This window comes from Cricetulus griseus, chromosome 2 (assembly GCF_003668045.3).
Source record: "Cricetulus griseus strain 17A/GY chromosome 2, alternate assembly CriGri-PICRH-1.0, whole genome shotgun sequence".
NCBI lineage: Eukaryota > Metazoa > Chordata > Mammalia > Rodentia > Cricetidae > Cricetulus > Cricetulus griseus.
In genome coordinates this window covers 43,119,349-43,133,894 of record NC_048595.1, presented here as the reverse complement: position 1 = coordinate 43,133,894, position 14,546 = coordinate 43,119,349, and the positions used below count along the sequence as shown (strand labels likewise).

Below are 14,546 nucleotides of genomic sequence, written 5' to 3'. Positions count from 1 at the left end.
CTAGTAGTGACATCTGAGTTCAGGGAACATGGAAGTAGTGGGTCCACTGAGATGCAGGCCTCTCTCCTGAGGAGAAGGGAAAAGCCTGGCCTGGAATCCCTGGTCCTGGAAACAAGGGTGCTGCTCAGGGCTCCAGGTCTGTCGAGGTCTGGCCTCCATCCTGTCCCCTGAGAACCTGCTGGCAGCCATGAGCAAGCTCAAAGAGCCAGCAGGATAGAGCAGTGATTCAGGAAGACCTGGTCAGGACCTCCAGACTCTCTGAGCTGAGTGACCCCTGACCTCCTCTGTCTCTGAACAACACAATCCCTTCTGTAGAGTTATACGGTTTTTGGAATGGCACAAGGGTGAGGTGGGTTATGTTTGACAGACATACATGAATGATATCTCACCAGATCACAGAGGCCAGAAGAACTGGGCCAAGCTGGGTCTGGAACCCAGAAACCCTGATCCCATGACCAGTCTGTCTCTCTGGAGGCGGCAGGCTCTGCTAGTGCAATGGAGCCAGGCAAAGTGCTCTCTCAAGTACTTGCTTGCCACCCCAGCCCCACTGTGAAGGCCTTCCCAGGGCTGGGCCTGGTGATGCAATATAAACATGGTCCCTGCTCCCTGGCCTCACAGCCTGGAGAGACAGAAATGTTAGAAATGTGCTTCAAGAAGAATGCTCATTTGGCAAACTGAACTGACCTGTTGAGGACCAGCTTAAATTACCACCTCCTTCGGGAAGCCTTTCTGTCTTTCCCACTTCCTAGGCAGGTGGTAAGCCCCACTCTACAGACTCTGGAGCCCCACATGACAACTATCAGATGCGTGAGAAGGGACCACAGCAGGTTCTATACTGTCACCCCACAGATAGAACAAAATGGGGTGGATACATAAAGTGGGATGTTCTCAGCCTCTCTGAGGGACACCTGATGATTACAGCCTGGATAAGCTTGGCGAGGCTATAAAATCGCTGGGCACAAAAGCCCAGCCCTCTTGCTTGGAGGAGATGCTGCAAACAGGTACATTCGCAGACAGAGGGCAGAAGGTCCGTGTGCTGGGGCGGACCAGAGGACTGGTTTTTCACGGGGAGCGGGACTTCTGATGGGCAAGGTGGAAAGGTCCTGGAGTTACATAGTTGCAATCACACACCCACAGGAAGGAACTCAGTACCACTGAGCACTTCAAATGGCCTTTGTGCCTTGTTTGTTGTGGAGATTTTACCATAGTAAACTAAGGAAGATCATCGCAGAAGAGTTAGAACCAAAGGTGTAGGTTTGAATTCTGGATCCGCCATCAACGGCTGTGCCTTCCTTGCCTTCTCCGAGGCTGCCATGAACTAGTATCTAAGTTAGGGAATTTGAGGGAGGATGACCTGAGTCAATTAGCATAAAGCTCTGAGAGTAAGCCAGGGGAATAGTAAGTGCTCAATAAACACCAGCCATTAGTGTGAGTGTGCATCGCCCTTCCCAACTCCTGACTTGTCCCCTGAGCCCGCCTGGCACTTCCTGCCATGTACTCTGCTTATATCTCCTCCTCCTCCTCCTCCTCCTCCTCCTCCTCCTCCTCCTCCTCCTCAGGAAACTCTCCCTGAGGCCCCTCCCTCCAGTCTCCTGCTCTTCCATGACTGCCCCCAGCTTAGTGCAAGTCACACTATCTATAGCACCCCACATTATAACTGGGATGTTCTCTGTCTTCCCTGCCATACTGAGATCTCCTTGAGACCAGAGTAGAGTCAAGGTCACATTTGTATCTCTGGTGCCCAGCAAAGATTAATGGGTGCCTGGAGTTTTTGGAGAGTCTGGAAGTGGGGTACAGGGGTGCAGAGGAGAAGACACAGGAGAGAGACCTATGGAACCTTCATATTGAAGAGAAATGAAGGTCCCGGGAAGGCTTTGAAAACTGTAAAGTGCTATTATTCCCCAGGAGAAATGAGCACAATGACACTCAAGGCCCTGAATATCCCTCACCAGGTCCCCAGGTTCCCAGGAAGTACCTCCACAAAGAAGGCGGTGGCTGTGATCTTGTGTTTCTCGTCACCTCTCTCCAAGAGCGGGATGAGCAGGTATAGAATGCGACACAGCTCCTGGCAGGAGTAGTGCACCATGGCCCTGGGGAGGGCAGACCCTCAGGCTCCCCGTCCCACAAGGCCTGTTGCCGGAGGCCTAACAGTGATACTACAAACCCTAGCCAGCCAGTGTCATTTCGGTTCCTGTGACTCCAGCCTTTCCGTCTGGGTGGTATCTCAGAGTCAGTTGTACTTAACTGCTTCTTTATATGCATGGGGATATGAGGTCCAAGGTGGGAAGGAGACTCGGTGGAGGACACAGGGCAAATCAGTAAGCTGAACAAGCTGAAGCCCTCCCAGGACGGAGCAGGAGGCCAAGGCAGAAGGAAGGAGGTGTGAGATTTCACTCACTGAGGCCAGCAGCAGCCAGTCTCCCACCTTGCCATTCCATGGGCTCTCCACACCACCCTTTCAGACAGGCCGCTCTAAGTATCCGAAGTTCATAGAGGGAATTAAGGCTCTGAGTGGGGATGACTCAGCTCTCAGAGATGGAAAGTGGCAGAGCTGTGGCCCCAACCAAGAGTTCTTGCTCCAGCAGCCTCACTCATCCCACTGAGCCAGCAGGTGATCAGGAGCCCCCGCCCACACAGCCAGCATCATCACCACATGGACACTGCCTGAAGACACATTCTCAGGACCTTAGGCCACACCCACTGAGGTCAGATCTCAGGGCAGCATGCTGCCAGCCAAGATGACCTGGTGTTTGCTCTCCTGTAAGGATCAGGCACAGTTCTCCATGGGTCACTGAATCTAGGGGAGTATCTATCCTGTATGGAATTGACGCTGAGAGAGCCTGGGTTCAAAGTCTGACTCCAGCATTTGCTGTGTGATTGGGGACAGGCACTTAACATCTCTGGGCCTCAGTTTCCTCCTGTTTAACCCTGAGATAGTCATAGTACTGTTTCTTTAGTGCTGGTATGAACTTAAATGGAGTCGTGGTCCATGTAGCCCCTTTTTGCATGGTTCCTGGAGAACAGTTAGTGCTCTATCAAGTGATTGTGTACTGAGCCCAGGGAGAGGCTCTTGTAGCAGGAGTTACAGCACCAGCACAGAAGTCAAGATGCTCCTGTGTGGCCAGGGGAGGGTGTGTGTGTCTGGAGAAGAAGCACTAGTCTAGCGAGCATAAGAAGGCCCAGGGAGGGAAGGAGACTTGGCAGAGGGCACAGGGTAAATCACTCTACCACTTCCTAGCTGTGTGGCCTTAGATAAATGACCCAGATGTGTTCATGTGCAAAATATGCACAGGTAAACCCTGGCCGGCCACCAGCCTCCAAGATAGTAGCCTAGATGCTCTCCTCTCTGTCTGTCTCTCTCTTTCATTTTTCAAGACAGGGATTTTGTGTGTTCTGGCTGTCCTGGAAATCACTGCCTCTGTCTCCCAAGTGCTGGGATCAAAGGCATGCACCACCACCACCTGGCTGCCTTTCTAGCATTTCCCTATTAACCATGGGTAATAGAGGTCAAAGGTGGAATATCGTACAGAGGTGTTCCAGTCAGGAAGCTGCTGAGATTCAAACCCAGGCAGCCTGCCTCCATGGCCACATTTTCAACGGGCTCACTCATCCCACCATTACTGTGTTAGCGTAAGAGGAAAGTTCACAGTCTGAAAAGGAAGGGATCGTGTGTGTGTGTGTGTGTGTGTGTGTGTGTGTGTGTGTGTGTGTGTGTTTGTTTGTTTGAAACAGGGTCTCACAATGTATCTTCGGCTGTCCTGGAACTCACTATGTAGATCAGGCTGGCCTTGAACTCACAGAGATACCTGTCTATGCCTCCTAAGTGCTGGGATTAAAGGCAGGCACTATCATGCCTGGCTGAAGAAGGGAGTTTTTTTTTTTTTTTTTTTTTTTGACTTTTTTTTTAGAAGAGAGCTTTTAAGTAAACTATTTTTACATTTTTTACTCATTTCATTTATATGAGAGTGGATGCACATGCCACAGTGCTCATGTAGAAGTCAGAAGACAACTAGTGGGAGCTGGGGTTTTGCCTTCCACCAGGTGGGTCCAGGGAATTGAACTCAGGTTGGCAGCCTTGGCAGCAAGCCCCTTTACCCATTGAGCCATCTCACCAAGCCAAAAAGAGGAGCTAACTACATCATTTCAGGGATCTACAAACCCAAGGAACCATTAGGACCAAGTTTGCCTCCGAATGTCATCTTTCACACTGGTGTTGTCCCCTACTAGGAGGACAATATTCCCCAAGGTACAGAGAAGAGATGGGAGGGAACAAAGAGATGCAAACTTGGGTGTGTTTGAAGATCTGGAGGCTCCACCCTGTCCCACCCTACCCCACCGAGGTTAGAGGTTCGAACCTCACCTTGCCAGCAGGGACACTCCCCGGTAGTGGTTCTCTGCCTGGCCCATGAGCTCCCAGCCACCCTTCTCCTCCAGGAACGTAGACTCATAAGAACATCCCATTTTCAGAAGCAGGGTTTTCACCACCTTCACCATCCAGCTGCCAAGACAATGGGGTAAAGTCTCCTGGGCACTGTGTGCCTTCTCCTCGGCCCCTTTTGCCAAGACTCCCATCCCCTGCCCCACCAAGCTTCCTCTCTACTACACTGTTAGCAGGGTGCACTGGGTCCACAACGGTGACTCTACAAGTAACACATGGCTTTCAGAACATGAGAGGAAACAGAAACAAAGACCCCTTCCACCGTCCCTTTCTTGGGGGCCTTGCTTACTGCAGGAGCTGGCTGGCCAAGCTTCCTTGGCTTCCTTTCCTATGTCTTGCCTCTTCCCTGCCCCACTCCCCATCAAGCCATGCTGTCTTGGCAGCCCATAGGACAGTCTTCTACCAGTGCCTGAGTACCTTTTTGCCTTGGGGCCTTTCAGGAAGGTCTCCTAGCTGCATGCCTGGGGAGTTTTCACACCCAGGGAACTGAGCAGAGCTCAGAGGTCCCAAGTGAGCTCAGGGAACCTGGAGGGTGCTGCCACCTGTTAACAACCAACTGACTGTCTAGCCCAGCCAATTGTCACTTTAGGTGGGAAGTCACAGGCCATACACTGATGGGATGCATTCTGAGAAAGGCCTCAAGAGCTGGTGGCCCTGTGTGAGCTTCATAGCGTGTACTTATTCTAGCTTACATAGTGCTGCCCGCTACGCACTGGGCTTTTCTACAGTCTTAGGGGAACCACGATTGTTGAGAACACAGTCCAAGAATGGAGTCACATGAGGAGAATTCTGAATGCTTGTAAGAAAACAAGAGTCAAGCTGGGCATTGGTGGCGCACGCCTTTAGTCCCAGCACTCGGGAGGCAGAGGCAGGTGGATCTCTGTGAGTTCAAGACCAGCCTGGTCTACAAGAGCTAGTTCCAGGACAGCCTCCAAAGCCACAGAGAAAGCCTGTCTCAAAAAACAAACAAACAAACAAACCCCACAAGAGTCCTGTCACCTGAGTTTCTTCAAAACACAGAATTGTTCTTGATTGTTCTTCCAATGTGTTTTCATGCTCCTCCCAGGTGTAGTGGATAGGAGTACATTTGCTTCAGATTACTCATTATTGCTTGCTCTTGCTATTCAAATAAATGTTTAATTGTCCTCTATATGCCTCTGTGGAAAAACATGGTTTTGCCACGTGTACCTTGTCCTTATGATTATATACAGCTTGGAATCATGAGAGAACTTTAGTCTCATGGTATAAACTGTCTGGAACTCTAAATAAAGTTGACTATCACATGAGGCTCACTTAGCAGCTCCTTTCTCTCAGGTCCCACCACTTCGAGAGCACCAAACACACCGTCAGTAGATTCATCCTGTCATTGGCCAAAACATCAGAGTCTCAAACTGTAATTCTAAACTGTTAAAATAAGATTATGTATGGAATTGTTTCCCAGAAACCTAAACATTGGCTTGAAGAGTTCATAGTGTAGACATAACTTCCGTGGTACTTGGAGCTGTTGGTTCTTTGGATTCAAGACAAATTTTAAGCCAGACTTGGTGGCAGGCAGCCACAATCCCAGCACTCAGGGAGAAGAGGTAGAAGAACCCCAAAGTCAAGGACAGCCAGAGAAACAAAGTGAGACCCTGTCTCAAAAGACGCAAAGGCTGGGCATGTGATAGAGTGGGTGCTTTTAAGTATGAAAGACCTGGGTTTGATGCTGGGAAATACCCAGCATCAAAAATAGAGATAAAAACACAAAAATAGAGATAAAAACACAACATTTTGCAGTCAACCCTGGAACTGAATGATTATATATATATATATATATATATATAATATATATATATATGTGTGTATATATATATATATATGCATTTGTTTAAGAAATAGCACTTCAGTGTGGAAACCAAAGCTCCTAGGGCAAGACCTGCAGGTCAGTCAGCCTCTGTACTAGCCCCTGCCGGTTACTCTGTGTTCAAAAGAACAAGACAGCACTTGCCGTACAAGCTTCAAGACTGGCATTCAAATCCCCAGGTCTCAGGTAAATTCTGGGTGGGCGTGAAAGTCTGTATAATTCAGTCTCAGAGGTAGAGACAGGAGACTCCCTAATGAGACTAGATGAGCTCAGGGTTTGATTAGGAGACCCTGCCTCTATGAATAAGGCAGAAGAGTGATTGAGGATGATATCAACCTGAAGGCACACATGCAGGCACACCTCTACACACGTGCCCGCACACATGCAGACACACACACACACACACACACACACACACACACACACACACACGCATATCACATACACACACATGAAAATGGAAAGAAAAAAGTACAAGACAAGCCTGGTGGTAGGTACAGAGATATGAAGCAGGACGATCACAGGTTAAGGCTTACGGCCAGCCTGAGTTAGAGTGAGTTCAAGGCCAGCCTTAACAACACAATAAGGCCCTGTCTTGAAAATTAAAAATAAATAAATAAATAAACAAACAGCTGGGTAGTGGTGGCGCACGCCAGTAATCCCAGCACTCGGGAGGCAGAGGCAGGTGGATCTCTGTGAGTTCAGTCTGGTCTACAGCTCGAGTTCCAAGACAGCCTCCAAAGCCACAGAAGAAACCCTGTCTTCAAAAACAAAACAAAACAAAACAAAACAGTAAAACTAGGGATATGGCTCGGTGGTGGAGTTACCTACCATTCATGAGGCCCTGTGTTCAAGCTCCAACACTGAATTTGGGGAGGTGCAGAATGAGGGAAGGGAGAATGCAACCTCTCATACCACCCTCTTCCTAGATGGCTAAGCCAAGCTACCAGGACTGGGCTGGGAGATAGGCTTTCCCTCCCAACCTCAACAGGAACAACGTCGTGAAGCAGACAAGGTCCCATCAGGGCTCCCTGCAACCAGGCTGGCCTCCCGTCCTACACAGCCCCTCTGTGAGGTCAGCTTTGGTCCCCTTCATGCCAACTGTCCTGGGGCAGCACTGAGCTCAGGAGCTCAAAGGTCACAGCTGGGCAGGAAGAGCCGCTGTGAGAAAAATCTTGTAGAAGAATGTGTACTTGGGCCAAAACTATAACATTCCAGTTTCTTCCTCTCCCCTCAGTTCTTCAGCCAGGCTTCACATTTTGACAAAAGTGACCCTGTGTCTCTACCCAATCCCCCAGCTTTGCCTGTAAGGACATGATGATACCAAGCACCCATGAAAAGGAAGAGGCAGCTACTAGAGGCAGGAGGCCCAGGTGATGGAAACACCTGCCTGTCAAGTAAAGCAGAGCAAGGGGTACCTTGAAATCTCATCTCCAGTTCCTGCTGACTGGAGAGCCATGGCCCAACCCAGAGCAGCTTAAAAGCCCAGGGCTGCCATAGCTTTCAGGCCATGCCTGTGTCATGAGCTTGAATCCAGGATTCTCTCTTTCCACAAACTCATATGAGACACGTCACCTGGTATCAGTAGAACGCTCACATTCATAGCCTATGCCCCTCTCCATACTTCTGTATGATGGGGGGAGGTCCTTCTGTGTATATGTTTGTCTTATTGGTTGATAAATAAAGTACTGTTGACCAATAGGAAAACAAGATAGGTGGAACTAGGAGTCAAGGAGGATTCTGGGAAAGGTAGGAGAAAGCGCAGAGTCACCATGTGAGCCCAGGGAAGACAGGACACTTGCCTCTGGCATCTGATAAGATAAGTCTTATAAAATATATAGATGTATGATGATTAAGATTGAGCTATCAGATGAGAAATCCTAGTCATTGGCCAAGCAGCATTTGTACCTAATATAAGTCTCTGTACATTACTTTGGACCTTAACGTGGTGGCGAGCAGAACTTGGGCAGCTTGGCAGAAAGCACCCACGTGGCAGCAGGACTTGGGTGGCTTGGCAGAAAGACTTGTTGTTACATCTGTAGGTGACTTTTCCATCTGTCATTTGAGTCCAGAGCACTAAGCATTCACACAAAGACCACCCCACAATGGGGCTGCTGTGGCTAGCTACCATGGGAACCTTAAAGCAGCAGAAATAACTGGTTCTAGAGTTAAGAACCCAAATTCAAGATGATGGCAGGGCTGTGCTCCCTCAGGTAGAGCTGCGCTCCCTCAGGCAGGGCTATGCTCCCTCTGGCAGGGTTGTGCTCCCTCTGGCAGGGCTGTGCTCCCTCTGGCAGGGCTATGCTCCCTTGAAAACACTAAGAGGAGGCCTTTCCCTTCATGCACCAGCTTCCTTGCTTGGAGAAGACCACGTCCTCTCTGTCCTGGAAAGCCACCTTCTGGCTGTGTCCAAGGGTTTCCTCTTTTCACAAGGACCTTAGCATGGAATTCAGGGCCCACATAGTTAACCCAGGACAAGTTCACCTCAGCATCCTTAGAGTAATGATACCCTTAAAGACTACTTTTCCAAATCAAGTCACAATCACAGGTTCCAGGTGGATGGATCTTTGGGGGCACTGTTCAGTTCCTTCACCCAGGCACCATATTAGGGCTCTTTGGTCCTATCTGCCTGGAAATTGCCTCCTTTTCTTTTGCTACTTCTCAGGCTATGGCCATGCTGAAGGCAGAGTGGGCTGGCAACATATTGTTAGTAAGGTGGGCAGTCACTGTGACGTGGATGGGATAGGCTGTCACTGTGCTGTAGGTGAGATGGACTGTCACCATGCTGTAGATAGGGTGGGCTGTCACCATGATGTGGATATGGTGGGCTGTCACCATGCTGTAGGTAGGGTGGGCTGTCACTGGACCATGGGTAGGGTAAGTTGATACCATGCTGTTGGTCAGGTGGGATAGCCTGTGCTGTGATTACAGTCAGTTGTCTATGGGTAGGGTGAACTGTCACTGTGCTGTGGATAAGGTGAACTGTCACTGGGCTATGGACAAGATGAGCTGTCACCGGGCTGTGGGCGGAGTGTGCTATCTATCACCATGGCCATGGGTAGGGCTTCCTTCCAGTGGTCCTGTGGTCTTATCCGAGTTGAATCCTCCTCTCTTGGAAGCCATGCCCTTCATCACTTCCAGAAAAAGATGCTTCCATCTGTGTTCTTCCTCCTACTGTGGCTGCAGCACCCCTTCCTCTCTTGCTGTTTCCCAGGAACCTGGCAGCTCCAGCAAGCACAGGGAGAGAATCAAGAGGGCGCATAGATGGCAGGTGTCTCTCTAGTGAGGTGTGAGGCTATTAGTTCTCACAACCATGAGGCAGAAATTAGCCACCCTTCTCTTGGGAGGGGGGCTCCAAAAGATTAGTTACCCCCACCGCCAAAAACACAAAGCATGAGCGATAGATAGCTCTGCATCAAAGGCTTCCAACCACAAACAACTTGTCCTTTGCCCTTCTAAATATGCTTCTGTAAGTGCCACGCACAAAAGGATGAGAAAGGGAAACTGATGAGCAGGCCATGTAAATAGCTAACTTTTGAAATGACAAAAAAAAAAACCATAAAATAATCACAGCTTAAGTGACCAAATTTAATATAAGTGACAGTTAGTTCCTTTAATAAAATGAGTCCTCATGAATTAATATGGAAGATGAAAATAAAATCATTAATTAAAATATTGCTGAGTAAAAACCCCAATAACCCATATGAAAAGGTCAAAGGGCAGCATGCACACTTAAATGGAAATACAAATGCCATTTAAATCTCGGCTTTGTTTAAATGAGAGAAATGAAAACTAAAACTCCAGCACACCTGTGCACATGCACGTACACACACACACACACACACACACACACACACACACACAGCACACCAGGTGTGGTGGTGGAACCCTGCCATCCCAACTCTCATATATGAGGCAGAAGAATCGTGATTCCTTTTAAAGACCTGACCTAAAAAACAAACCAAAACCAAAACCAAAACAAAAGAAGGAAAGAAATCCATTTTTTTTTGTAACTCAGATTTGCAAAGATTAAAATGTTCTGCAATATGTTTCCCTAGAATGGATGTGGAGATATAGGCACTGTAAATGGGACAGTTGAGGAATTACTACATCTCAGCTAATCTTTGTGTGTGTGTGTGTGTGTGTGTGTGTGTGTGTGTGTGTGTCTGTGTGTGTGTGTAAAAGAGAGAGAGAGAGAGAGAGAGAGAGAGAGAGAGAGAGCACATTAAGAGGTCAGAGAATCAGTTCTCTACTCCACCACGTGGGTCATGAGGATGGAACTCGGGCTTAACAGCAAGCACCTTTACCTGCTGAGCCACCTCGCCAGCCCTTCATTTAAATTCTCATCGCTCATCAAGCATTCCTAAGACATTTTAGCATCCCATTGAAGAAGCCCATTGATGCCCCACCCTTCCTTCAGGAGTCCATGCTACAAATATAATCACACACAAGCATCTAGGCAAGCAAGCCCACAGTAGAGTTATCTGCAATTGCAAAGGGCAAGAATTGCCTGAATCAGGAGGGCTGCACACATGGCAACTGGATTTCTGTACACAAGGCTGCCCTGCAGCTGTCAGAAATGAGGCCGCTGTATATATGAAAACCTCCAAGACGCAATGCAGGGTAAGAGCAAGTGTGCACCTGTGTCATAGGCTAGGACCTGTAAAAATAGATTACAAACCCATGTGCCCATCTACACTAACTACCCCTGAAAGGGCGTGAGAGAAAAAAAAAAAAAAAAAAAAAACTTGCTTGTCTTTTGGGAAGATATCTGAGGTACGAACAGGAAAAGGAGAGTTGATTTTAATACCCTCCCTCCCCAGTGTGCATATACTATATTCCAATTAATAATTAAGAACATTGGTGGATCTGTGATACACATCTAATACGACAAGCTCTCTAGGGGTGGCAGTGGGTAAAGGTCCTCGGATAACTGATCCTTTTGCTCCTGGGACGCAGAGAAGGGGCTCAGAACCAGCCCGTGGAACAGAAGTGAGACTCCGATAACATCGTGTTTCTAGTGTCTGGGGAGGCATCTCCGTGGTGGGTAGAGAATGCTTGTCCAGCATGAACCAAGCCCTAGGTTTGATCCACAGGACCAGATAGATGAATTGGGCAGGGTGGAGCATGCCTATAATCCCAGTGACTAGGGAGTGGAGACAGGAGGATCAGAAGTTCAAGGTCGTCCTCAGTTTCATAGCAAGCTTGGGGCCAGCCTGGACCACATAAGATCCTGTTTCCAAAAACAAAGGAATGCTCCACTTCCTCTTCTAGTTCTAGAATTAATGTCTATGAACAAGATATTCGAGGGGCCCTTGCTGGGTAGGTAGCCCTCCCCACTGCAAGGACAGCAGGATAGAGAGATGGAGGGCCTACCGTACAGGTACGAAGACAGGAAGCTGTGTGTCATCTTTGGCATCCTTTCGAGGAGTCACGCGGTTGGGCAGGTTGAGGCCAATGTGGTAATGGACCTGAATAAGCAGAGCCAGGAGCAGCTGAGGGTAGATACGCCTGACACGGCCCACACAGCTGTTGACGGACAGGAGCTCACACAGGCCACTGGCTGCCTAGGGGTAGAGGGGCGTGGCTTGACCCAGTCCATCCTCCCAGCACTGCTGGCGGAAGCCTAGCTTATTGCTCTGAGAGAGTGGGATTGGTTCTCTAATCCAGCCTAGAAGCGCACAGTTCCTACCCCCTGGGGCAGACTTTACAGCAGGTGTGCTGAGTGGGGTAGAAAGGAAGAAAGGCAGGTGCCTGGTCCTCACCGCCAGGGGCACAATGGAGGCCCGACCCTTCTTGGTAACAGGCTTCTCCTTCAGGCTAGTCAGGAGCAGATCCAGCAGGTCTCGGACATCACAGCTGGGCTTCCGAAGTATCAGCTGCCTCCACATCTCCGCCCCGTTGCTAAGGAGGAAGGAGGGTAGTTAGTGGTGACTAGGGCAGAGGCCACCTGACGCCAAATGGTTTCAGGGCTGGGGTGCAGTGCCAACGACATGGTATCCATGAGCATGCCCACAAGGAGTGGTCCTGAAAACATTCTCCATGAGGCAGGAGGCTGACAGTGATTGAGAACCTCGTTTCCAGGGCTCAGATGCTTTATTCTCATGTAGTGTATTACTCGGCACCACTCCTTAGAGCAGACATTGTGCGCCAGGCACCATGCAAATGCCTGAGGATGCAGACGCAAATACCCAGAAGCACTCAAAGTCACTGACTTCTCATCCTCACAAGAGGACATTATTCCCATTTTACAGAGGCAGCATGGAGGCTCGGGGAGGTAAAATGGTAAAATCAGCAGCCCAAGGTTGCTGCTGCTGCTACTGCTGCTAATAAGCTGCAAAGGCTCATCAGATGTGACCGCATCTGATGTCTCTGAAGCTGCCTCCTGGGAGCAGGAGTGGAGGTCACAGAGCCCTCTGGAGCCTGGATCTTGCCCTTATCACAGACTCCCAGAAGCACAACTCCAGGCCCTTTGCAGGAATCTACTCAAGCAGGAAGAGCAGCCGCAGCAGGGGACACCTGCTGTGGGGCCATGGGAGCTAAAGGGTTAATGAAACCCTTTTTGCCTGAATGCAGGAGCATCTGAACCTTCCACTCATTTCCCAGCTCTGTTCCCTTGGAAACCCAATAAAGATAGTGTTTCAACTAAGTTGCTAGGCAACATCGCTTATGGTAAAAATGGTCATGTTTATGGCTGCTTGGTACATAACATCTGGATTAGGAGGGACTATCAATTAACTATAAGAACCAATGGGACAGTTAGAGCATGGGGCTTCCCGGGACTGTGACCCTTGTGGCTGGACTAGTCTCTGAAGAGACACAGAAAACAAGGCTCATGCAAGAGACTCTGGCCCCTCTGAGTCCCCTGGGTCTCCTACCCTCAGGAAGGGCTTGCTGGCTGTCATAAGTACCACAGACTGCATAGGAGCAGGGGAGGGCAGGGAGTGTCCAGAGAAGGATGAAAACCTCCTTGCTTGGTACCTGTCCAGTGGGAGGGGGCACATGAGCAGGGCCACCACAACCTCGGTCATGAAGGAGCTGGCCAGGAAGGAGATGGGCAGCAGGGCCACCTCACGTGCCCGCGGCTCCTGGATGTGGCCCAGTTGCAAGTAGATGCCCTGCATGATTTCTGGGATCTGGAAGTTGCCATGAGCAGGTGGAGGAAGGCCCATTGGAGAAGCAGAGGAGCGTGGGTAGATGGGAGAAGGATGTAGGGTAGAGTAACAAGAGGGGACCAAAAAGACAGAGGAGAGGGGGGACAGTACAGGAGAGAAGTGGGGGAATGGTTCAGGGGCCTGCTACTCCCCCTAGAGTGAGATAGACCCCCTTACTGACCTCCCCACTCCTACCAAGCCATCTGGTTTCTCTCAGGGGTGGTGCACACTCCTTCCTAGCCCAGTGCTCAGCTCCAACCCTGTCCACAGGCAGGCAGGCTATCCCAGGAGAAGCAGGATCCTGGGGTTGGGGAACTCCCCCCAGGACTGAGATCCCAGCCTGTACTTCCAAGAGGCCTTACCACCTCCAGCGCCCTGTGGCGGTACCACTCCAGCACTGAACTGAGCATGACCTCCGAGGCCAGCTGCATCATCTCCCTGGAGTCCTTCCCCTGAGTCTCTGAGACGTCCTTCAGGCCTTCCAAGGCTGCTAGCAGCAGGTCCTTTATCTGCTGGGGCCCCAGGAAGTCTCCAAATTCCTGAAATATAGGTGCAGAGGTCTTGACACTGCTGAGCAGGGCAGATCCCTTGAGATACATAGAGAAGCATAGACTCCACCCAACTCGAAGAGAAGGCTGGTGCCAAGTACCACACACATTGTGTAATGTGTGAACGTTAGACCCATTGGAGAGGAGATCAGAGCTCAGGGGACAGGCAGGCACCAATGTGCTCCTGTAGCCCAAGCTGCTTGGGAGGCTGAGGTAGGAGGGTAACATGAGCCCAGGGGTTTGAGAGTAGCCTGAGGAGGATAACAAGTCTCCATTTTTAAAAGGAAAAGCAGGGCAGGGGGGTGGGGGGGGGAGACAGTGAAGAGGAAGGGGAGGAAAACAAGCAGGGGCGATATGATCCTACACCGAGTTGGCTGGCATGCCCCAGGAGAAGGAAGTCATGGGCTAGAGCAATAGTTCTTAACCTCCCTAATGCTTCAATCCTTTAACACAATTCCTTATGTTATGATGACCCTTGACCATAAAATCATTTCATTGCTACTTCATAACTGTAATTTTGCTACTGTCACAAATTGTAATGTAAATATCTGATGTGCACAGTA

General features: G+C 49.7%; 1 protein-coding gene across 1 annotated transcript in view; it reads right to left on the bottom strand.

The window, feature by feature from the left end:
* The window catches only part of Mroh7 (maestro heat like repeat family member 7), a 45,431-nt gene that overhangs the window by 11,650 nt on the left and 19,235 nt on the right, over positions 1-14,546 (bottom strand). Inside the window, exons 10-15 of the mRNA XM_027402354.2 lie at positions 13,798-13,974; positions 13,263-13,417; positions 12,047-12,185; positions 11,658-11,848; positions 4,361-4,498; positions 1,976-2,090 (exon numbers count right to left, since the gene is read on the bottom strand). Coding sequence (XP_027258155.1) covers positions 1,976-2,090; positions 4,361-4,498; positions 11,658-11,848; positions 12,047-12,185; positions 13,263-13,417; positions 13,798-13,974 — 915 coding nt within the window. The remainder of the gene's footprint in view (positions 1-1,975; positions 2,091-4,360; positions 4,499-11,657; positions 11,849-12,046; positions 12,186-13,262; positions 13,418-13,797; positions 13,975-14,546) is intronic.